This window comes from Chiloscyllium punctatum, chromosome 4 (assembly GCF_047496795.1).
Source record: "Chiloscyllium punctatum isolate Juve2018m chromosome 4, sChiPun1.3, whole genome shotgun sequence".
Classification (NCBI taxonomy): domain Eukaryota; kingdom Metazoa; phylum Chordata; class Chondrichthyes; order Orectolobiformes; family Hemiscylliidae; genus Chiloscyllium; species Chiloscyllium punctatum.
This window is the reverse complement of record NC_092742.1, coordinates 42,020,502-42,046,459: the sequence shown is the minus strand read 5'-3', so window position 1 is coordinate 42,046,459 and position 25,958 is coordinate 42,020,502. Positions and strand designations below refer to the sequence as shown.

General features: G+C 41.1%; 1 protein-coding gene across 3 annotated transcripts in view; it reads right to left on the bottom strand.

The window, feature by feature from the left end:
- LOC140476222 (kelch domain-containing protein 1) overlaps positions 1–25,958 on the bottom strand; it is an 81,305-nt gene that overhangs the window by 54,678 nt on the left and 669 nt on the right. For 2 of the 3 annotated variants that reach the window (XM_072568477.1, XM_072568475.1), the window contains exon 2: positions 5,652–5,722. In XM_072568477.1, the coding sequence (XP_072424578.1) occupies positions 5,652–5,722 (71 nt within the window). Of the gene's footprint in view, positions 1–5,651; positions 5,723–18,996; positions 19,419–25,958 lie in introns of all 3 variants that reach the window. The other variant, XM_072568476.1, reaches the window with a different exon arrangement.

The window sequence follows — 25,958 nt, the reverse complement described above, 5'->3', positions numbered from 1 at the left end:
GTAACGAACTAGGCCAGGTGTTGGAATTGGAGGTAGGTGAGCACTTTGGGGACAGTGACCACAATTACTCTAGTGATGGAGAGGGATAAGTGTGCATTGCAGGGCAAGAGTTATAGTTGGAGACAGGGAAATTATGATGCAGTGAGGCATGACTTAGGATTCGTGGCTTGGAAAAGTAGGCGTCAAGGCAAGGGCGCAATTGATATGTGGAGCTTGTTCAAGGAGCAACTATTGTGTCATTGATAAGTATGTACCTGTCAGGCAGGGAGGAAAGGGTCGTGTGAGGGAGCCGTGGTTTAATAAGGAATTGGAATCCCTTGTTAAAGGGAAGAGGGCGGCCTATGTAAAGATGAGGCATGAAGGTTCAATTGGGGCGATTGAGAGTTAAAAGGTAGCCAGGAAGGATCTGAAGAGAGAGCTAAGAGCAGCCAGGAGGGGACATGAAAGGTCCTTGGTTGGTAGGATTAGGGAAAACCCAAAGGCTTTCTATAGGTATGTCAGGAATAAAAGAATGACTAGGGTAGGAATAGGTCCAGTCAAGGATAGTAGTGGGAAGTTGCGTGTGGAGGCTGAAGACGCTGGGGAGACACTGAATGAATACTTTTCATCAGTATTCACTCAGGAACAGGACATTGTTGCCGATGTGAATACTGAGTCACAATTAATTAGAATGGACGGCTTTGAGGTATGTAGGGAAGAGGTGTTGGAAATTCTGGAAAAGGTGAAAATAGATAAGTCCCCTGGGCCTGATGGCATTTATCCTAGGATTTCTGGGAAGCAAGGGAGGAGATTGTAGAGCCATTGGCCTTGATTTTTACGTCCACGTTGTCTACAGGAATAGTGCCAGAAGACTGGAGGATAGCAAATGTGGTTCCCATGTTTAAGAAGGGGAGTAGGGATAACCCTAGTAACTATAGGCCGGTGAGCCTCACTTCTGTTGTGGGCAAAGTCTTAGAGAGAATTGTAAGGGATAAGATTTATGAACATCTGGATAGGAAAAATGTGATCAAGGATAGTCAGCATGGTTTTGTGAAGGGCAGGTCGTGCCTCACAAACCTTATTGAATTCTTTGAGAAGGTGGCTAAGGAGGTGGACGAGGGTAAAGCGGTAGATGTGGTGTATATGGATTTTAGTAAGGCGTTTGATAAGGTTCCCCACGGTAGGCTACTGCAAAGAAAATACGGAGGTATGGCATGGAGGGTGAGTTGGAGGTTTGGATTAGGAATTGGCTGGCTGGAAGAAGACAGAGGGTAGTAGTTGATGGTAAAGGTTCATCTTGGAGTGCAGTTACTAGCGGTGTTCCGCAAGGATCTGTTTTGGGACCATTGCTGTTTGTCATTTATAAATGACCTGGAGGAGGGGCTAGAAGGTTGGGTGAGCAAGTTTGTGGATGATATGAAAGTTGGTGGAGTTGTTGACAGTGAGGAAGGATGTGTCAGGTTACAGCGGGATATAGATAAGCTGCAGAGCTGGGCAGAAAGGTGGCAAATGGAGTTCAATGTGGGTAAGTGTGAGGTGATTCACTATGGCATGAGTAACAAAAAGATGGGGTACTGGGCTAATGGTCAGATACTTGGTAGTGTGGATGAGCAGAGGGATCTTGGTGTCCATGTACACAGATCTCTGAAAGTTGCCACCCAGGTAAATAGTGCAGTGAAGGCGGCATATGGCGTACTGGCTTTTATTGGTAGAGGAATTGAGTTCCGGAGTCCTGAGGTCATGTTGCAGTTGTATAAGACTGGTGCGGCCGCATCTGGAGTATTGTGTGCAGTTTTGGTCACCATACTATCGGAAGGATGTGGAGGCACTGGAATGGGTGCAGAGGAGGTTTACCAGGATGTTGCCTGGTATGGTAGGAAGATCGTATGAGGAAAGGCTGAGGCACTTGGGGCTGTTTTCATTGGAGAAAAGAAGGTTTAGGGGTGACTTGATAGAGGTGTACAAGATGATTAGGGGTTTAGATAGGGTTGACCATGAGAACCTTTTTCCACGTATGGAGTCAGCTATTACGAGAGGGCATAGCTTTAAATTAAGGGGTGGTAGATATAGGACAGATGTTAGGGGTAGATTCTTTACTCAGCGAGTCATGAGTTCATGGAATGCCCTGCCAGTAGCAGTGGTGGACTCTCCCTCTTTATGGGCATTTAAACGGGCATTGGATAGGCATATGGAGGATAGTGGGCTAGTATAGGTTTAGGTGGGCTTGGATTGGCGCAACATCGAGGGCCAATACTGCGCTGTATTTTTCTATGTTCTATGCTTCTAGTACCAATTCATAAGCATTTAAAATAACCTGTTTAACCTCTTCAATAATCGCTTGTCACCTCATCTGACAGTGCAGCAAATAAGTCACTGCCTACCAGTTTAGTCTGAACTAGCATTACCCATAAGTCCTCAAACCACTCCAGCAGCTTGAGTCAATTTTTTAAATGAAATAAAAGAAAACTTCAACATCTTTTTCAACAAAATGTGGCAGAATTTTGACACTTATACATATCACTACCTTCTCTTTTAATATCCTTCATGTTAACTTGACTTTGCTGACTAAGTCACAACTTCAAGTTCGAATTCTCTTTCAATCTCTCCCTCTATCTACTAACTCCATTTTCCTCCATTGTAATTTAAGGTTTTCTACCTCTACTGCACTTGTCGATTTCTAATTTCTTTGCCAATGCCATAAGTATAGCATTTTTCTTTCCACAACTTTTTTGGCAAATTTGAGAATCTTTTACAAATCCCTGAACCTCTTTAGCAATTTTCAAAGCCATTTCTCACATTTTTAATCTAAACCAACCACAAGTCACCAAAATTAAACAAATTGTCTCACCTATAATTTTATTTAAATCTAGGACACTAACTTGCAAGTGTTTAAATCTGCTGGGAACTTTCGTACCCTCAAAATCTGTCTAAACCAGTTCAAATCCCGACGATGTGCTCCCAAACTATTAAGATACGGGGTAAACCATCATGCTTAAATTTAAACCAGCAACACAAGACTTATCCAGTGCAGTAATGTGCAAAAATTTGAGAGGCCAAGAACTATTTAAAGTAAAAATTAACAACTTCATTTCTTAAAGTCTCACAGAGTATAATTAACTAACAACTATTTACAACTCCTTCCTCTAACCTTCCCTTCTATAATACTATTCTGATAAAACCCACCAATTAAGATCAGTTTTCAAAACCAGCCAGGTGTCTAATCTTCTTTTCCTCTTAGGGATTTGTGTTTCACAAGTCACTGATTGATAAAAGGTATTTTTAAAGAAAGCTATTCTCTAAGTCGTCTGCAGATGCTGGCGGCTTGGCAGTTTTCCTCCCAAGTGCTCAATTCTTCCAGTTGTATACCCCCAAAGCATTGGATTGTGTCATTGGCTTTTAAAGGTTGTCAGCATACTAAATTCAAACTTATTGAAATTTTGGGTTTTTTTGGGGGGGTATAATTTAAACTGTTGGGCCTAATTCAAATCGGTTTTGTCGTTTCCAGGCAACCAGCTACCCTAGCTACTGAACCACATGTTACATTATATCTTGTCCAGAACACTCTGCTGTCAGGTAGTTCTGCTAGCTTTTAACTCTTTAAAAAAAAAGGGTACAGTACACTCATCTTCATAACAATTCTAACCTAATCCTATCTGCCTGCACATGGTCCATATCCCTCTACTCTCTGCCTGTCCATGTGTCTGCCTATTTGCCTCTTAAACTTTGCTAACATATCTGCTTCTATCACCGCCATTGGCAGATCACTCTAGGTATCCATCACAATGTGTTTTAAAAAAAACTTACTTCACATTTCCTTTAAACTTTTCCCTCTCACGTTAAACCAATCCCCTCTAGTATTTGATAGTCAAGAGTCTTTCCCCCCCCCCCCCCCCCCCCCCCCAAGGTGGAATTATCTACACTATCCATGCCTCACATAACTATATATACTTAAAAATCAGGTCACCCTTCAGCCTCCAAGTTTCTCAAAAACAATCCATGTTTGTCCAACCTCTTATTATAGAGAAAACACTCCACTCCTGGCAAATCTCTTTTGCACCCTCGCCAAACCTTCCACAATCTTCCTACAGCATGGCAATCAGAACTGGACACAACACACCTAATATCTTATACATGACTTGCTAACTTTTTATACTCAGTACCCTGAGAGGTGAAGACAAGCATGCTACATTCCTTCTTTACTGTCTTATCCACTTGTGTTGCCATTTTCAGGGAGGTATGGACTTGGCACCCTAAGATGGCCCTGCATATTAATGATCCCAAGGCCATTTATTTTACACTTCTCTTGCATTTGACCTTCCAAAATGCATCACTTAACACATGTTGAGATTAAACTTCATCTGCCAATTCTCTGCCCAACTTTCCAACTGATCTATATCCTGTGGTAGTCTTTGACAACCTGCCTTACTATGCCCAGTTTTCATGTCATCTTCAAAACTTAAATCAATTCACCTAGCTTTTCATCCAAATCATTTATGTATCTTACAATCAAGAGAGGTCCCAGAACGGATCCTTGCAGAACACCACTGGTCACGGTTCTTGTCACAGAAACACCTCTCCACAACTACATCCTGTCTTATATGAAGAAGTTGAATGATGTTGTGATATCTATAAGATTATATTTTCAATAAATGTTGTTACATCTGATCAGTATGTAGAGCAGTACAGCAAGTTAGGAACCAAACAAGTAATACTTCATGGAGCATGGCATCAAGGGAGGTCAAACAAACTAGAGTCAATGAGAAATGACGAAAAACTTTCCACTGGGTGGAGTCATAACTCGCACAGAGGATGATGATTGTCGCTGCTGAAGGTCAGTTGGCTTAGTTCCAAGACATGACTGCAGGAGTTCCCATGGGAGTGCCTTAGAACAACAATCTTCAAATGCTTTATCAATGACCTCCCCGCCATCAGCCCACAACATCAAGGCCTGGGCTGCCAAGTGGCAAGTAATATTCACAATACAAGTGCCAGAAAATATCCATCTCTAACAAGAAATAATCAAAACATTGCCTCTTGACTTTCAATGTATTACTGTTGCTCAATCCTCCATTCTCAACATCCTGGGAGTTACCATTTGTCCAGTTCAGTTTCTAGTCTGTCATGTGAATACAGTGGCTACAACAGCAGGTCAGAGGCTATGCATCCAACAGCAAACACCGCACCTCTTTACTCCCAAAAGATGTCTCCCATGTAGAAGGCACAAGCTAGTAATGTCATGGAACACTGCCCACTTGTCAGGATGAGTGAAGTTACAACAACACAAGAACACCATCCAGGACAGGCTAGCCATCTTGACTGGCACCATAGTCACAAACATTTACTCCCTCCACCACAGCAGCACACTATCAGCAGTGTGTTCTATATACAAGATGCACTGCAGAAATTCACTAAGGCTTTTTAAGCCAACATTTTTCAAACCCACAACCACTACTGTTCACTTCAAAAGGCAATTACGGATGCGCAACAAAAATGTCAGACTTGCTATTACTGCCCACATCCTGTGAAAGAATAATCAAGAAAACTCACATGGCATTGTGCTGCAATAAATCTACTGTATTAAGTAATGAGCAAACAGCAGTTGCATTCACACCACTAAATGAAAAATTGCATTTCCAAGGTTATAGTTTTGTCAGCAGTAAAATATTACTTACCATACACCACTTTCTATTTCATAAACCCAGATTTCATCATTTGGTAAGTAAACTTCGTTATTTTCATATGTCTGAAAGAGAAAATAAAATATCATACATCTTCCTGTAGACTTTTTCAAATACAGCAAAATCAATTTTGCAATATTTGCATTAATCATCCAAAATCTGGAGATGAAGGATGCAACAAAATTTGCTCTTAAAAAGAATTAAGTGGGGGAATCATTTGCCAAGTTCAAAAAATGAAAAAAAATTTAAAGGCATCTTCTCCTGGCCGGGACCAAGCATAGAGGAAGCATCTACCCAAACAGTGCAGTCTCAGCCTGGCATGGCAGTCTCCAGGTCTTATCCTGACATGGAGGTCTTCCTCAAATCAACTTCCCCCAACTGATCGGAGATGAACTCTACCTTAATTTTTACTTAGCTAAGACTTCTGTCATCAATACAGGCACCATGGTGCGGTGGCTCAGAAAATATAGGATGCACCTACCAGAGATGGAGCAATACTTGACCTTTTCTTGGTAAATAAGGCAGGGCAAGTGACTGGAGGTGAAACTTGGGGAACAATTTGGGATAAGTGATCACAATTCTATTAGTTTTAACAGTTAGGGAAAAGGACAGAATGGATCAAAAAGTTAAAGTTCTAAAACCAGAGAAAGGTCAATTTTTAATCATATTAAAGAGGAGTTTCAAAAATTGTAGGGGAAGCGATTTGCAGGTAAAAAGGGACTGATGGGAAGTGGGAAACCTTTAAGAGTGAGATAGTATGTTCCTATTAGAGTGAAAGACAGGGCTGGTAGGTGTAGGGAATGCTGGGTGACGCGAGATATGAGGTGTTGATCAAGAAAAAAGGAGGCATATTTTAGGAAAAGACAGTTGGAATCAAGTGAATCCCTATAACAGTAGAAGGGCAGTAGCAGTATACTCAAGAAGGAAATCAGGAGGGCAAAAAGAGAATGCGATAGGGTTAAGGAGAATCTAAAGTTCAGGGCGAATGGTGGCAGCAGCAGCATGGTCATTCTCCCAACACTGGGGCCAGCAGGAGCAGCAACAGCAGCAAGATGTAACCCCCGGTATTCAGGGCCAGTGACAGCAAACCTCCTCCACCGATCAGGAATGGCGGCGCCAGCAGCAACAGACTCTTCAAGATTGTGATGTCAACTGAAGCTGAAGTGGGACTCGTAGCCTAGCAACAGCCTTGCAGCAGCACCAGGGTTTCTTGGTTGCGGGGACAGTTTGGTTCAGTAGCAAAAAAAGATAGTGTCCAAAGCTGAGCAACAACTACGTTGGTGGATCCGGTGCAAGTGATGGCAAGACAGTGGAGCTCTCCCTGGAGGCTAGGTGCCAGCATGAACGGGGTCAGAAAGATTGCTATTCTGAAGTTCTTAGAAATAATTTAGAAAAATAGAAGTGTGATTATAATGTCGGATTATTTATTTCTTTACTTTTCTAACTTTTTTTGTTTTCTAAGAATTTAATCTTCAGTATCTGTACCTAGATACCTTTGTACCAAAGATGACACTAACGCAGCAGCTGTAAACATTTCATTGTACTTATTTGAGCAAGTCTGACAATAAAGCTAATTCAATTCAAGAGATTCTATTAATACATTAAGGGCAAGAAAGCAACTGGGGAGAAAATAGGACCCCTTAAAAATCAATTGGCCATCCATGTGTGGAATACGAAGTAAATATTTTGCATCAGTATTTACTGTGGAAGACACAGAAGCTAGGGAACCTGACGAAATAAAGAGTGATATCTCAAAAGAGTTCACGTTAAAAAAAAATGGTGCTGGAGGTCTTAAAGTGCATTTAAAAAGTAGTTAAATCCCAGAACTTTGTGGCAAGCTTGGGAAGAGAATGTTGAGCCTCTTGCTAAAATATTTGTGTTGAAAACCATGGATGAGCTACCAGAAAACTAGAGGTTGGCTAATGTGGTACCATTATTTATAATGTAAGGAAAAGCCAGGGAACTATAAACCGGTGAGCTGGACAGTGTTGGGCAAGTTGTTGCAGGGAATTCTGAGGGGGCAGTTTTTACGTGCAGTTAGAAAGGCAAAGACCAATTAGGGATAGTCAGCATGGCTTTGGCGTGCAAAATAGTGTCTCACTAGCTTGATTGAGATTTTTGAAGAGGTGACCAAGAAGACTGAAACGGGCAGAGAGATAGACATTGTCCATATGGACTTCAGCAAAGCGTTCAACAAGGTTCTGCATGGTAGAATGGCTAATAAGGTTAGATGACATAGCTCTTGGGGGATCCAAATGGATAGAAAATTGGCTTGACGGTAGGACAGAGGGGGCAATAGTGGAGGGTTGTTTATCAGAGTGTACAATGTGGCCAGTGGAGTGCCACAAGGATCAGTGCTGGGTCCACTGCCTTTTGTCAAGTATTTCAATGGTTTGGATGTGAATATAGAAGGTATAGCTAGAAAGTTTGCAGACAAACCAAAATAGATGTTCTAGTGGACAGTGAAGATTATCCAAGAGTACAACAGGACTTTGATCAGATGAGCTAATGGTCCAAGGAGTGGCAGATGGAATTTAATTGAGATAAATGTGAGTTGATGCACTTTGTTAAGGACCCTGGTTAGCATTACTGAACAAAAAAAAAGAGACCGAGGAGTGCAGGGGCATTGTTCCTACACAGAGTGGAGTTGCAGGTTGAGTAGTCAAGGTGGTATTTGGCATGCTTGCTTTCATTGGTCAAAACATTTGAGTACAGGAATTGGGATATCATGTTGTGGTTATATAGAACATTGGTAAGACCAAATTTGGAGTATTGCATACAATTGGTCACTCTGCTATAGGAATGTTGTTGTTAAACTTGAATGGGTTCAGAAAAGATTTCAAAGGACTTTGAGGCGACTGGTGGGTTTGAGCTATAGAGATACACTGAACAGGCTTTTCCCCCCAGAGCATTGGAAACTGCTTGTAGAGGTTTATTAAATCATGAAGGGCATTGAGAGGGTGAATAGACAAAGGTCTTTTCCCTGAGGGAGGGGGCGGGCCGGATGGGAGTCCAGAACTAGAGGGCATAGGATTAAAGTCAAAAAGTCAAAGTCAGAGGGGAAAGTTTTAAAGGGATTGAAGGGGCAGTATATTTTTACGCAAAAAGAAAAGTTGGTGTATATATGGAATAAGATGCCACAGCAAGTGGATACAATTACAACGTTTAAAAAAGGCATCTGGATAGATATATGGAGTTGAAAAGAGCTATGGGCCAAATGCTGGCAAATGATCAGATTGGGATGCCTAATCAGCATGGACTAGTTGGACTGTCAGGTCTCTTTCCATGCTGAATGACTCTTATAACTACAAATTTATTGGAATCATAAAATCTGAAGCATCCAACTGATAAAAGATGGTATTCCAAGATTCTTATCACACGATTACCATTAGATACCAGGATCAAATAATGCTCAAAACACAAAAATAAAACATTTAAAGATATTTCAAAGGATTATCTTAAGTTTAAAGAATAGTTGGAGAAATGAAAGAAAATCTACATATGATCATTACAAAATATTATAAACAAACTGACCTATTCACAGAATTATTGAAGGTAGCCATTCTGCCTTCATGACCACAGTGGCTTTTCAAACAAGCCCTATTACAGAGTCAGAGTCAATCTCATGCTTTCCCTTCATTCTCTTTAACATGATTTCCACCCAAATAATCATCCAAAGTCCTCCTTAATGCCTCACTCCCAAACCCTAACCATTCGTTCTGTGAAAAAAAAAAAATTTTTAAACCTCACCTCAGTCGTCTTCGCTCAAAGAAGAGCAGTCCTAATTTCTATATAACTAAAGTTTCTTATTCCTGCAAACATTCTTGTAAATCTTCTACACTCTCTCCAATGCATTCACATCTTTTCTATAAGATGTCACTGACAACTAGTCATCTGGAAACTTTGAAGTTGTCCCCAGCACACAGAGATCCAGATTATTTACATACCATCAGGAAAACAAAAGGTCCCAATACCAACCTTTTTGGAACTCCACTACACCTTTCATCAAGCTCAAAAAATATCCATTGACTATTACTCGGTTTCCCATTACATAGTCAATATTCTACCTACAAAGCTGCTGTCTTGTTTTATAGAATGACCTCAATTCTGTTGTATGGCACTCTGTCAAACATCAGAGCAAGTCCACGCATTTCACATCAACTGCATTATTCTTGTCAAACCTCTTAACAGGAGATAACTAGCTTAAAGCTTCATAAATGATTCTTCATTGAGTAATGAAGGAAAGTGGGGGGTACTGTGATTGTTATAAAAGGTGGACCTCAGAATAAGAGTTCCCAGACTGGACCAGATTAAAGCCCCAATCAGAGAGCCCTGGCTGATATAAGAACAAGTGTCATTTATTCTGTTTGCTCTTAGTGTTGTGGATTCTCCGTAAGTAAACAAAGGAAATGAGATACTTGACCCTGGAATTATTTCACTGGCAGCAAGAGAAAAATACACTCTTAAAGAAATTCACTCACAACAGTGGTCTTTGAGCTGCGGCAAGTATTTCTGGCAACATGTATAATTTGGGAAGCCTGACTCATTCTATTTTGCCAAAGACTAGGCCCAGTATGTGGAAAGAATGCATTGTTTTATCAGGCCAAATGACTGATTTTTTTTTCACCTACCCCAATGAGTAATTCTTCTGACAGCTTATAAGACCTGCAGTTATTAGAAGATTAATTTTGCCTCAGCCACCAGATACTAAATTCTTTCAAAAACTGACTAATTTAGTCAAGAAATATAACAACTTCAACCATCCTCTAATTGAGATGCTATCGATTTTACTTGGTAATTTGAGAACCAGGGCAATCAGTATCAGGATTTTTGACTAGGTTAAGGCAAGTGGTGGAGGCATGTGACTTTAGTTTAACCCTTAGAATCATTGAATCCTTATAGTATGAAAGCAGACCATTTAGCCCATCAAGTCCACACTGGCACTCCCAAGAGCACCCCATTCCCCAACCCTATCTCTGTAACACTGCACTTGCCAAGGCTAATCCACCTAGCCTACACATCCCTGGACACTATGTGCTATTTAGCATGGCCAATCCACCTAACATACACATCTCTGGGGAAAAAAAAACCAGAATACCCGGAGGAAACCCATGCAGACACCAAACGTGCAACCTCAATGCAGCCAGTCACCTGAGGCTGGAATGGAGCCCAGGTGACTGGCACTGTAAGGCAGCAGTGCTAACCACTGAGCACCACACTGTTCCCCTCTTAATGCGATGCTGAGACACCAATTTGGTACGTGGAAGTAATGATGTAACTATGCAAAAGCACCTGCTGGCTGACACCCAACTAGATTTCAAACAGGAACCACAACTGGCTTTATAATTTTAAAATGCAATAAGTAGAGCATATAAGTTGCATTGTATTCAAATGTAAATGGACACCCTCGCCAGTCTGACTCAGCTTGGGGAAGACCACTTGAATGAAGGCAATTGCATAGCCTCACTTGGGATGTATCCTGAACAGAGGAATTCTAGGTCAGCCCATAGCAAAACCCCAAGAAAAGCCAAGCCTCAGCCAAATGGTTAAAATTTTCCCCATGATCTGGGCCAGCAAGCCATTGTAATTGCTGCTGATATGTGGACTTGAGACAGCAATCGAGTACGAGAACTCACTGACCGGTATCCAGCAGTGTGTACTACCTGGAAACCACCTACATCTGGTTTGGAACAGTTAACTTGCTTAGCCACATCCAAACCAGAACCTATCAAAATAAATGCCTGGCTAAGTGGTCACCTGGTTCTAATGGAGGTTCATACCAGTGCAGCTGCAACAGTGATTGCAGAAGCAGTCTTTACCAAGCTACGCTCTACACTACAACCCTCGAGTTTTCCCAAGACCTCGGATAGACTAAGAACCTATACTGCGGAATCCTTATAAATTAAGGGTATAATTTTGATTCTAGTCTCATAAGCAGCTGGTTCAGTTACCATTGCAGTAAAAGGTTTGGGCCCAAGCTTGATGCAGTGAAATGCTTGAGAAAGATTCACCACATGGGTGTTTTCCTAGTGAGGGATAAGAATGATTCACCTAGATTTTCTAGTCAAAAAAAGTGTTGAGACTATGGCTGCCTGAGTGAAGTCCTAATTAAATACCCAGAGGTTCTTCAGGAGGATCTAGAGACTATCAAAAATGTCAAGCCCACCTTGCATGTTGACCAAGAAGCAATTCCATGAGTCTGCAAGGCCTGTCCATTATTTTTTGCATGTAGGCAAATGGCAGAGGTAGAAATCAGACAGCTAGAAAGTGAAGGAATCATCAAACCGGTCAGATTGCAGAATGTAGGGATTTTAAACAAATGGTAAGCCACTTTTTCACAGCTGGAAAAATACCCAATCCCTTGCAGAGGATTTACACAAAGCTGACAAGGGGACTGTCCTTCATGAAGCTAAACATGAGTTATACGTACTTGCAATTATGGTTAGTTGAGGATTCCCAGAGGTATGCTACAATAAATACTCATGAGGATTTGTACTAACATACAAGGTTCCCTTTCAGGTATTGTTAGCCTGTGCAATTTTTTAAGCGGGTGATGGAGGATATTTTACAAGGTTTACCCCAGAGGCCATTTAACTTGATGACATGCTAACAACAAGAAAGATCAATAAACAGCACTTAGATAATTCAGACAGAGTCCTTAGTTGTTCCTCCTAAGTGGACTTGCGTCTTAGAAGGGAATAAAGGTGTGTTCCGGGTGTTCCAAATGACCTATTTGGGCTACAGAGCAGTCAAGATCAGGTACCCAGTTAGAAGTTGAAGTGAGGGGAATCAAAGGTGTACCGACTCCCATCTACTGAAGATTAAGTCTTGGGCTGCTGAATTATGGAAAGTTCATACATAACTTATCCTCCAACCTGGCACATGTGTATCAACTCTTAAAGGAAGGTCAGCCTTAGTGGTCCCATAACCAGGCCATAACCTTGAGTGCAATGAACAAACAAACAAGATCTACTATTGAGATGCAATGCCTCCCCATACTGCACCAGGTTGGCATTAGCTCATAGGAGGCCCAATGGAGAAGAATGCTCAATTGAGTGTATGCATCCAGAACTTCAACTAATACGGAATGTAAAAACACCTAGATAGAGAAGGAAGGTTTGCCGTTCATATTTGGAGTCAGAAAGTTCCACCAATATCTTTACGGCTGACAGATATAAAACAGGAGTGAAGGGCACGGCTTGTCATTGGCCACTCGGGTGTCCCCTTTCTTCCTGGTGGTGGAATACAAGTAAAGATTTACACACTTTTTGCGACACTTACACACACACGTTGCTCCACTAAGAGGCAGTAGTGTGAGGACAAAGTAATAATAACAGATTAAAAACCCCTATCTCGATTTGAAGAGGACAAGGCAGTGCCACCCATAACTTCAGGCAGAATTTGAGTCCATCACAGAATTCTACGTGTTTAATTACAAGTTGGAACACAGTTGGGAGGCCAAGTAGCAAATGTAAATGCATTGAACCATCTCCTCCTGGTTGATGCACAACTTGTGGTACTGCCATTGGAAGAGTCCATAATGCTTTTAAATTTTTTTGACATGCTTCCAGACACAGCTGACAATATCAGACATTGGATGCAGAAAGGTCTGATCCTGGCAAAACGGAAACAGCTGGTAGTGAAGATAGTGGGGAAAAAAACCAAAGGGCTGTCACAACCAGAAATTGGGCCAGGCCAGACTAGATCACACTACAGAATGACATATTATGGGATAAGTCACACTTGTTTCCCATGGAAAGATTGCCATCAGATACTCTACAAAAGGACATTGAGGTGTTCGAAAATTAAGACGTTGGCGAGATAGTATGTCTGGTGCCCAGGATTGGATACAGAAACAGCCGTGTTAATGGAGCAGTGCCCAGAAAGCCAACAATGACAAAAATTACTGCCAGTAGCTCCCCCAAGGTTCATAGGAACGACCAGGTAAACCCCAGACTCAGTTAAATGTGGACTGTGCAGGTTCTTTCATGGACTTAGTGTTCTTAGACATTGTGGACACACACAAAGTGGCTAGATGTGCACAGAGTTCATTCGTCAAACATGGGAATGATAGAAAAACTGCATGCATCTTTTACAATATATAGACACCCCTAACAGTTGGTCACAGATATTGGGCCATCATTTACTAGCATGGAATATGAATATTTCCTAGAGTGAAATGGTCTGGTAGAAAGAACAGTCCAAACATTAAAGGCAGGCTTAAAGAAACAGCCTAAAGCTTCACGAGATACCAAACGTTCCTGGTTCCTATTTGATTATAGGATTACCCCACATGCAACTACAGGGATAGCCCTAACATTGCTAATGGGGAGAAGACACTGCATCAGGTTAATTCTGATCTTCCAGACAGGCATGAGGAAGATGTCACATGCCAATGCTGGGCACAAGACTCCGCTAAGTCAGACAGAGACATTTTACTTCGGGGACCCAAGTTTGGTGAAGGAACGGCCCTGTGTGGGTATGAGGCATGGTCAGCGCAAGGTCAGGTCCAGTGATGTATGAAGTTCAGGTAGGTGGGACAGACCTGAACAAGCATTTGAACCAAATGAAAGCTGCCAAGTCACAACCGGTGGGAGCAAAATGGGCCCAGTTCCTCAACAGGGAGAAAAGGAAGGACTGCAGATGCTGGAGATCAGAGTCAACAGACACTCTCGACCCAGCTCTTCAACAGCCTTTCCAACTGTTCTGGAAGCCATGTGCTCTTCCTCTCTGTCAAGCATTTAAGGTGTCTCCGAATCTGAGAAGGACGCGACGGATATCTTTGCTACCTAAAAGAAGACAATTAATTTCTTCTGAGGTGTTCCAGGCGCAAGAGGTAAGCTACTGTGCATGTATTCGAGGCAGAATTGAAAAAACCTGACCTGGTGCTAAAATGCCTCAGAGGAGCTGTAGATGCATTGAAAAATGAAGAACCAACCTAACCAACCAACACGGCTGTTTCTGTATCCAATCCTGGGCACCAGACATACTATCTCGCCAACGTCTTAGAGAGGGAGGGATGTCGTGGTCATAGAGAGGTCTGCCAGGTGGACCTCATACAGCGAGTGCATTGTTTGCAGCTGTGGAACTGGTTGAATCAGGGTACCTGGCCGACAGATATAGAACAGGGGTGCGGGGCACTGCCACACACCACACCTCTTCTGAACCTTCTCCAGCTTGATAATATCCTTCTTAGAAAAGTATTTCTCATGAATGTCCTGTTCTAGAAATCCTTAAAATTTTCCCAACAGAAATGTTTTCCCACTCAATGATATTTCACACACATAGGCTTTAAGTTCTCAAACTTAAAATGTTTATGGATATTCTTTTCGGAGATATTCAGAAAAAGTGTTAAATACAATACGTATTAGTTCTGGTATTACATCTTTTGACAATCTTTTTAGCACAACACTTTATTCACTCAAAATGCATCGTTTAGTTCCAGTTAATAAAATTCCTAAAGAATCGCAATTTTTTTTTAAAAAACTGTTGTAACTGATAAGAACCCCTTCTACTGGAGTAGAGAAACATATGTTTAGGCTGAGCAAGGACAATCAGACAGATGCTTAATGAATGCATATGTTGCAGATTCACAAAACTCCTCTGTTCATGAGATTAATCTCTAATTCGTGAACAATCCTGGAAGGTTGACAATGTTAGCATTGGATTGTCAATCTTATCTTGGACTTTTTATTTTACCTGTCATAAAATAACAAAAATGTCCAACATTCAGCTCATTTGTGGTAATAAGTGGTAACTTCTATTTTCAGATTTAAAAAAAATACAATGCCTACAATATGAAATCAGGCCATTTGGCCCAACCCATCCACGCAGTCTCTGAAGAGTATCCCACCAGACCAATCCCCTCACCCTATCCCTGTAACCCTCCATTTCTCACAGCTATGCACCTAACCTGCACATCCCTGGAACTACGGGGTAATTTAGCATGGCCAATCCACCTAATTTGCACAGCTTTGGAGCATCTGGAATAAACCCACGTAGACATGGGGACAAGGTCTGTCTGTGTGGACTTTGCACAGTCACCAGAGGGGAGAATCAAACTCATGTCCTCAGCGTTGTGATCCACCATACCACCCCAGAGTGCTGCCCATTCTCTGAAATGTTGTCAAAAAAAATAAAACGTCATATTCCTACAACAGGAAATACTCCGGTCTAAAAAGAGAAACAGAGTTAACATTTGAAGCTCACAATTTTGTGATAAGAGGTTGGAATGTTAGCTCTGTTGCACCCATGAGCAGTTGGATCTTGTGGCATGTAATCAGCCATGCCCATTCCAAGTGCTACTTTGAAAGTTCAAATCAACATGAATGTCTCCTTCCATCTTGTTCTAATGTAACTTTAAGCCATATATGAAGCAGTGTCTTCTTTCATCAAAGGGCTCAGCAAAAACAATGGTTTGCACTGTTCAGCCATTAAAAAAAAGCATTTCTATCATCCCTTTGTCCACCCTGCTTCCAGAAGGCATTCAACAAGTTACCTCTAAGAGCCCGTGGTGTTGGAAGCAGTATATTAGCATGGATAGAGAACTGCATCATGGGCAGAAAACAGCCTTGGGGGGGGGGGGGAGGAGGAGGAAAGAGAAATAAGCGATTCTTTGTCAGGTTGGTGACCCAGGCTTAGTGGGGGTCGACAGGCATCAGTGCTGGGATCTAAAAATGTTCAGAATAATAGTTTAAATGACTTGGAGGAATGAAGCAAATGTTATGAAGCCAAACTTATGACACAAGAATGTGGAAAGTCAGGTACAAGAGGGATACAAACAAATTTTCAGAGACATTTTTAGGTTAAGGAAGTTGTGAAAAAAAAAAAAAGTTAGGAAATGGAGTAGAATATGAGAAAATGCAAAGTTGTTCAATTTGGAAGGGAAGACAAAACCACAGTATTACTGAAATGGAGAGCAACTGCAAAAAGCTGCAACACACAGGCACTTTGGGGTATTTATGTACAAAACAGAAAACTGGTACACAGATTCAGCAGGTAAACAGGAAGACTAATAGAATGCTGGCCCCTATTTCAAGGGGGTTAGAGTATAAGATTATGGAAATCTTACCACTACTATACAAAGAGCTGGTGAGACCACATCTGGAGTACTGTGAGCAAATCTTGGATTCCCTTATTTAAGAGAAGATATTTCATTAGAGACAGTTCAGAGAAGGTTCACTAGACTGATCCCAGTACGAAGGCAGCAAAGTGGACATGAAAATGGTCAGACCAGCCATGATGCTACTGATTGGCTCAAGGGATTAGTTTTGCATGGCTATGTGATTGATGCAGACATGGTGGGCTGAAGGGAGTGGTTCCTTTGCTGTATTGTTCTATGAGGAGCCAAATAGCCTACTTCTGTTCCTATTTCTTATGGTCATATGGTTCTCAATAATGAGTGGCTTCTAGCTTAGAAGACTTTCTTTAGGCTGAGCAAGGACAATCAGATATGCAATGAAGCATGTATTGCAGGTCCACAAAGTTGCTCTGGAAGGTTGGCAACCCTATGCCAACAGTTAAAATAAAAAAACAGGGACAAGATAGATTAATTAGACATTTTGTCACTTAGTTGATAATCTTTGAATAAATGACAGCTTTATTCAAACATAGTGGTTACAGAGAATAAACATAAGTTTTTTATGGTGATAACTGTCATATTTTTAAATTCTCTGTCAACTTGCCAAAGATTTATTTTAATAAAAAGCAAATTTCTACAGTATATTCACTTCCATCATAAGACCATAAGAGAAGACAAGAGTTTTAGCCTTCTCTTCTCCACTTCTAGTTTAAAGTCCTGTTGACCAGCATATTTACCCCTTTTTTGCTTAAACATTGGTCTCAGCTTGGTTCAGGTGAGACATATAGATCCCTCCTGTCCCAATACAAATGCCAGCACCCCATGAAAAGGAACCTCTCTTACTCACACTACTCTTTTAGCCAAATATTTACTTCCCTTATTCTTCTATCCTGGTGTCAATTTGCATGTGGCTCGGGCAGTAACCCAGAGATTATAAACCTTGAGTACCTGTTCTTTAATTTGGCTCCTAGCTCCCGATAATCCCCAAACAGGTTAACTTTCCTAGTCTTGCCCATGTACAGTACAATACAATAACTGGATCCTCCCTCTCCAGTCAGAGATATCACTTATCCTTGCACCAGACTCACCATACAAGGCTATCGATCTGCTTACAAAAGGATACTATCTATTCCTCTGATTATAGAGTCCGCTAAAACTGCCACTTGTCTTTTTGCTCCCCCCTCTTGAATGACCTCCCGTACAAGGCTTAGTGGTTAGTTGGCTCTTCCTCCCTGCAGCCCTCTTGCTCATCCACATAGGAAGCAAGTACCTCATACTTGTTAGACAAGGTCAACAGCTGAGGCTCCTCTATTCCTGACTGCAGGATTCCTCTACCTTCCTCACTCATCTAATACTGCACCAGCTGTAAAGCACTTCAGTTTGTGCTGAGGCTAAGGTGTTATGTTAATGAGTGTCCTTTTACTATTCAAATCAATATTATCCAAGAACTGCATGTATTACCAATTGCTAAATTTACATGAAACAAAATCATTTTTGGTATTTACATTACTCTACAATGTAATTGTAACAACTCACCTTTCATGACATCACAAAGAGGCTCAACTGCATTAACTATTTCAACATCCTGAAAGGTAACTTTCTAAACACACCAAAATCTATTTTCTTCTGAATTATACCATTTACCTTAAGATATTTGGTATTTACTAGTGACTCAAGTAATAAGATCCTGAATGAACTTAAATCTACAACTCATTATATGTAAAGTATTGCCAAAATGATCCTGAAATGACGATTTTTTTCCGTCTTTTATTTGTCACCCCCACCCCCCAAATCAACACCTCTTCTAGCAGAGGTCCGCGGTGGTTCACAATCTGATATGCCTCATTTAATAATTCATCCAACATGACGACTGAGAACAGAAATTTAATAGGTTAGGATGGTGGCATCACACATTTCCCAAAATCGGGGACCTAGATCAAACAACACACGATAGTTGTCAGGTTCATTTCTTCCAAGAGCAGGTGGTACAAAATAAGATCCGTGTATCTTAATAGAGGCTAACGTGGCAATTTAACAATTTGGTCATGTGTAACCCAACAACCCTGATTTTAAGGTTCCAACTATTTGACCAGCTGAAAGAATGTTTAATCCAGTATTTAATCCAATGTTTAATCCAATATAATCCAGATTATATTGAAATATATTGGAACATTAGTTGTAAAATACTGGGCGTTGAGCAGTCCCGCGCTTTCTCAAGGCGCAAACACGGCTTTACTGGATCAGTAAAATGGCACTTACCACGTAGCCACCCCACACATAAAGAAATCCGTCGTTAAAAACCGCGTGGTGGTGGTTTTCTTGTATTCTCCGTGACCAATACTGGGATTCAGCCATTTTCCCCTCAAGTCAACCTTCCGGCGTCGTTTTTTCTGCTAGTCCCACTCTCGACGCCTGTCTCCGTGACACCCACACCCAATCACATGCGGTTGCCTCGCAGTACACCGCCTGGCCAATCAGCACCCTCAGCCCGTTCCCTTTCAGTACCCGAGCCAATCAGGTACCGGCCGCACAGTTGCTCATGGGACGTCACAACAGTGACGGAGACCGCACGCGCTGCCGTGGTAGCCGTTGGAGTTTAAAATTGGGCGTGTGGTGTGCTCCTTGGTACGTCACCATCAGTTTCTTCTAACCTTCATGGTACACTTTCAGTTTCGAAAAGTCTGCTCGAAAAACAACAATGGCCGGGGAAGGGAAAGAAGGAGAAAGCAACCAATAGAAAATGCACGGTTGTTTTGGTTGGCAACAAAGATGGTTATATCCTGGCTCGCGCACTACTTTTGGTATGCAAGGCCAGACTGCAATTTAAGTGTTCACAAAAGGGCCACAATGATCCAATGTACTAAATCTCAATTTAAGTTACCCCTTTTAGGAAATGAAAATTGAAAGAGGCCAATTTTTCATAACTTCCCAGTAAAAAGCAATCTTCTGCCATATCAAGTTCCAACATTATTGCCTTTCTACGTGGCAGTTGTTGCTTACATTAAAAAAAAAGGTACAATATTAATATAGAACATCACTGGCAAATATATTTTTGCCCAGGTCAAATTTGTTGGGATTTCTGCAGGGAATTGCTGACCTCCTGTCCACATCTAAGGCACAAGTTAGGCATGCTGATAGAAGACACTCCAGCTCACTTGATGAATGCAGCTCTAAAGACAGCACACATGACAAAACACCCCATTTGATTGGCATCCCATTCATCAACAAACACTGGCAATTCTTTATACTATGGACAATCACAGAACTGTTATGATGCAGAAGGCCTTTGACCATTCACATCTGCACCAGCTGTCTGAATAAGCATTGTGACTCAATGCCATTCTTCTGCCTTTTCTTCCAGTAATGTACACATTTTTCCTATTCAAATGATCATCTAATGTCATCTTTAATCACTTGAATGATCCTGCCTCTGCCACACTTCCACATAGCATTTGGAATGCACTAAGCACTTGCTGTGTAAAAAATATTTCTCACATACCACATTTGCTTCTTTGCAAATTATATAAAAAAATCAGTGTCATCTGGTGACTGGTAATAGATTCTCTCCAGTTACCCAATTCAAAAGGGTGAAAATGAGAGTACAGAAGCATTATGTTCCTGTCAGAGTGAAAAGGTAATAACTGGTATGATTTAGGAACAATGGATGATTAAAGACTGAAGTTCTAGTAAAGAATAAAAAAAAAATCATATTAGATATAGACATCAGGGATCACCTGTGCAAGGAAAATCTCATGTCTCACCAACTTGATTGATCGAGTTTTTAAATAAAGTAGCTGAAAAGATTGATGAGGGCAGAGCTGTAGACTTTTTTTTAAAAACTTGGATTTTAGTAAAACCTTTAACAAACTTCCACATGGTAGACTAAAATCCGTAAAATAAGATCACATGGAAATGAAGGAGAGCTTGTCAATTGGATACAACTTGCTAGCTATCACTTGGATCCATACACACGGACAATGAAGGACACAAATTCAACTGGAACAATGTATCTCTCCTAGGACAAATCAAACAGAGACATGCACAGGAATTCCTGGAATCCCATACTCAAACAAAAACTCCATTAGCAAACATGTAAAGTTGGACCCCATATATCAGCCACTAAAGAAACAGAACCACCAATCCAGCTGCACCACACACACACACACACACACACAAAAATGCTTCACCAGATGCACACTGATGTTACTTAGAATGGTGACAAGACATCTGTGACCAAACTTACTAGCTCAGCAAGTCAATAACCTCACCCACAACCTGAGCTAAAAACTTCTCAAATACTGAGCTCCAGTGAAGAATTTTTGAATTTTAACATTTTAATTGAATTAATTTCCAGAAATCTGAGATTTAAAACCAATTCAGTCTCTCAAACCACCTCAGTGAGCAAATTATGATTATATTAACTAACGTGTTATAAAAAAAAAAAACTAACTTTTAAATTTAACCCTAAATCCAGACATTAAAAATAAGGATTTACCTAGAAATTTAAAATCAATAGTTCCCTAAAGTTTAAACATTTAATAACTATAGCAGTGTAACTATCCTTCCACTATTTATTAGTGTTCATATCGGTTTCAGGGCAATCACCAGTTTTAAAAATGAAAGACTGAAAGAAAATGGCCATGTGAAAAACTGTCAACCTAGCATCTTTGCAGGCAGGATTCCCCAGCAGGCCTGTCCGAATAAGGACAGACCTTTTTCTAGGGACTGAGATAGTCAGAGGTATAAGAAAACTCAACCAACACAACAGCACCCGCCAGACATCGGAGCAAGGGACAAGCATAAAAATACTAAAGATCCTTGAAACTGTGAACAATGGAACCTATCTAGTTAATGGGAATAATGACTCTAATATGAAAACAGTTTGGGAAGCTCCATGAAGTCATCAAAACTTCAGTCAAGTAAATTTGGGACAGTATCGACCCTTTTGTTTCCACGAATGATGAGATCAAACCAACCTCAGCAATCACCAGAGATGCTTTGTGAAATGTAATTACCCGAGGGGTGGAGCTGGCCGATACTTTGGAATCACAAGGGGACAAAGGGCAGCAGGGCCAGCTAACAGATTTTCTTTTTCACTCTCCTCGCCGAGTCTCTGGACACCAATACTTTGGGGCTGAAGATATTGACACTGTCTGTGACTTCAGAAGTCTCAAAACATCCAGGGCAGAGAGGGAGCTCCACCAGATAAGCAGCAAGTTCCTTGGAGACTGTGAGAACCCTTTTCAGGCCTGGGATAGCCGTACTTTGGAGTAGTTGGTTAGGCATAGGGGGTGGGTGGTTGTGTAGTCCTTAAAATACAAGTACCCTGTAAATTGTGCAAGGTTAAAGATTTACGTTGTCTCCACTCTGTAGAATCATAGATATGTACAGCAATTTTTTTTTTTTTTTAAGATCATAGCATAGAGTAAAAGTTTCATTGAAGTATTGGGAAAGTTGAATTTTCTTCTGTAATAAAGCTCATTGGTAATTTTGAACTCATTGGAGTCCATCTATGCTCCTTATGGGTACACCAATTCTGGCTGAGATCACAGCAGATCCTACACTAAAATTCCAGTGTCAAGAACCGAATGGTGATCTGGGCGATTGCTGGTCAGGATAAGCTGTTTGATCTCTCTCTCTTGGGGGTACTGCCCAAGTGGGTAAGTACTAGATGGTCGTTGTCCCACCGACGAGAGGTAATCACCCAGGTATTGATGGCAGTCGCAATTATTGTATGGAGATAAGTTCCGACTTTCTGGTTAAGCTATAAACAGAGTTGAGAAGATTTGTAGCTCAGATTGAGGTTCTGGATGTAGGTTTGCTCGCTGAGCTGGAAGGCTCATTTCCAGATGTTACTTAGTAGAGTGACAAAACATCTTCCAGTGGGCTTCAGACGATACACTGCTGATAATTGCTGCTTTCTATTGAAATGGTTGGGTTGGTGATATCATTTCCTGTGGTGAAGTCACTTCCTGTTCTTTTTCTCAGCAGGCGGTAGATGGGATCTAACTCAATGTGTTTATTGATAGCATTCCAACTGGAACTCTATGCTTTTAGGAATTCTCGTGCGGGTCTTTGTTTGGCTTCTCCTAAGATGGATGTGTTGTCCCAATCAAAGTGGTGTCCTTCCTCATCCGCATGTAAGGATAGTAGTGAGAGTGGATCATGTCTTTGTGGCTGGTTGGTGTTCTTGTATCCTGGTGGCTAGTTTTCTGTAGTGTTTAATACAGTCCTTGCAGAGAATTTTGTAAATGACATGAGTTTTGCTTATTGTCTGTAATAGTTCATTATTAGCATGTTGGTGGATTTGTGGACTACTAAGATGCCAAGAGGTCTGAGTAGTCTGGCAGTCAGTCATTTCTGAGATGTCTTTGATGTAGGGGAGAGTGGCTATGGTTTCTGGACAGGTTTTGTCTGCTTGTTTGGGTTTATTGCTGAGAAATTGGCAGACCGTGTTCATTGGGTACCCATTCATTTTGAATACACGGTATATGTGATTTTCCACTGCTCTGCAGTGTGTTGGCTCATTGAAATAATGTTCTGATGCAGCTTAGTTTATGGATATTGGGATGATTGCTTCTGTAGTTCATATTTAGTCGTATGTGTTGTTTTCCTGTAGATACAGATTTGAAGTTCCCCATTGGCTATTTGCACTACTGTGACATCTAGGAATGGCAGTTTGTTGTTGTTTTCCTCCTCTTTAGACAACACATCCATCTTAGGAGAAGCCAAAGACCCACATGAGAACTCCTAGAAGCATGACATTCCAACTGGAACTCTATCAACAAACACAAACACATCGAGTAAGACCCCATCTACCACCCCCTGAGAAAAAAAACACAGGAAGTGACATCACCACAAGACATGACATCACCAACCCAAAGAAACCCAAACATTTCAATAGAAAGCAGGAATTATCAGTAATGCTTCACTGAGGCCCACTGAAGATGTTACCTAGTAAGGTGACGAAATGTTTGGAAATGAACCTTCCAGCTCAACAAGCAAACCTACATTCACATTCTATAAAGTGAGTTCTGTTCAGCGCTGTCTCTCCAGGGGAGTTGCCCTATTATGGCATTCCAGGATTTAAGTTTCAGAGCTTGCTCGAGAGTGAGACCACCACTGTACTCAGCAAACCCCAGACACCAGCCTGAGTGCAGAGTAAAGGAAAAAGGCCCCTCCACACTGCAAGGTTCATTAGAAATGGAATTGCATTCACCTTAAAAGCAGAACTGTAGTAGTAGGTGTTGTTGCCACAACTGTTAGGATGTTTGAACTTGTCACTACACATCATCCATAAAGGTTGACTTTTGTGATGGATGGTTGGCATACATTCCAAATTATTAATAATGCTGAAAAATGCAATTTAATAAAAGGTTGTTTTAACTAACAATTGTAAAAAAGAATACAAGCAAATATGTCACCTTTCTGTTCATGAGATGAACCAGACATCTGCTACTTTGGTTTATCAAGTTGTTCAGAGATGTTATTACATACCACTGAGCAGGTGGGATTGAACCAAGGCCTCCTGGCTTATAGGAGCAGACACTTTCACAGCACCACAAGAGTCCCTTCTGCTAATTTTCACCTAAGCCACAACTCCTTCTGATCAAAGACTGCAGAAACCAAGGAATGATGCAGTATGCAGCATAAAAGTTTTTAAATCTGTAGCAGGTAAAGCACTCTGAAGTTTGTGTGTAAAGCTGAAACTATCTTTTTACTGATTTAGAAACCCTGAATTAGGAAGAAGTTCCAAACACTATCACAGCATGCAAATAGTTGACAAGCATAATTCCCGTTAGTCCCCAATGTCTCTTTTCCTCTCTATCAATTCACTTAATTGCCCTGCTCACATCCATCTCACTCCAAAACATTTCTCATGTTGTTATTTGTAGCATAAAGACTGTCACATAGGGCAGCTATGGGGAATGCCAAGTGACTAAAGGAGAAAATATGCATGGTAAACATACTTATTAAAAGGCAAAGTTTTGTCTTAGTATAGCTGGTGCAAATTAGTCTGTAAAGCTTAGTTAATGGAATACTGTCATGCAGTCAACATTTTAAAAATGTGTAGACTTCTTTACACTCACAATGCTACAATCGGTTCTGCACTGTTTCATTCAGAAACAAAAATGATTTTATGGGTTGGTTGCATGAATTGTGATCAGATAGTAATTCTTATGGAGCAAGAAATACATTTTCCATATTAACTTTCCTTCAAGATACTATACAAATAACGGACTCTACAGATGATTGTCCAAGCTCTAACCAACATTGTCGTTGTAATATGGTGGGTTTTTTCCCCAAATCACAGAAACCAGATAAGTTTATATAATCCTCCACTTAATAATAGTGATCTTTATTTGTAAAAAAAAGTTAGAAGTGATTAACTTTTACAATGCTTGTGGCTTTAGAGGTATGTTATACGTACGTTTTACAACGCAATGTCAATTGTTTCAATAATACGTTATTATATTCTATTTCTCCGAGACATGAGACACCAAAAAAATCTGAAAAGCAGCAAGAAGTGTGGAGAAAGTCATTGAAAACAAATAAAAATAAATTAACAACTGGTAAGTTCTTGTTGGTACATTAACCCATCTGCCTTCATGATTTATCGGGACTTGCATTTTGGCCCAATTATTGACAGTGCCTTCTCCCCGCCGCATCGCTCCCCTCCACATCCACTCAACCCTCCCACATCCCGCTTCAATTATTTCCCTCCCCCTCAACCCCCATTCTGCTCCCTCATTCATATCATTAGATTGTGGCCCAAAATAAAGGGCAAATTGCGATGCGCTGTTCTGTAAACACTTCAAACCTTTCCAAAAATTGAAGCGACCAAGTGTACAACAACAGAAGTGGTCAGGAGCAAGTTACTGTATATATGCTGGAGCCTGAACAACAGAAGCGGTCATGTTGCAGGGCGACATTTAAGTGACGTCTGAACCCAATGCAAGGTAAAAACAATGAGTGCAGATGCTGGAAACCAGATTGTGGATTAGTAGTGCTGGAAGAGCACAGCAGTTCAGGAAGCATCCGAGGAGCTTCGAAATCGACGTTTCGGGCAAAAGCCCTTCATCAGGCAGGGGCTATTTGATTTCCCACCTTCACACAATTCAAACCCGTACCCAACCATTTCGCGAACCAGAGACTAATAATCATAAACCTGGCCCGAGAATGGAGGTTACGAGGTGATACTCGCCTTGGATTCGAGTCTA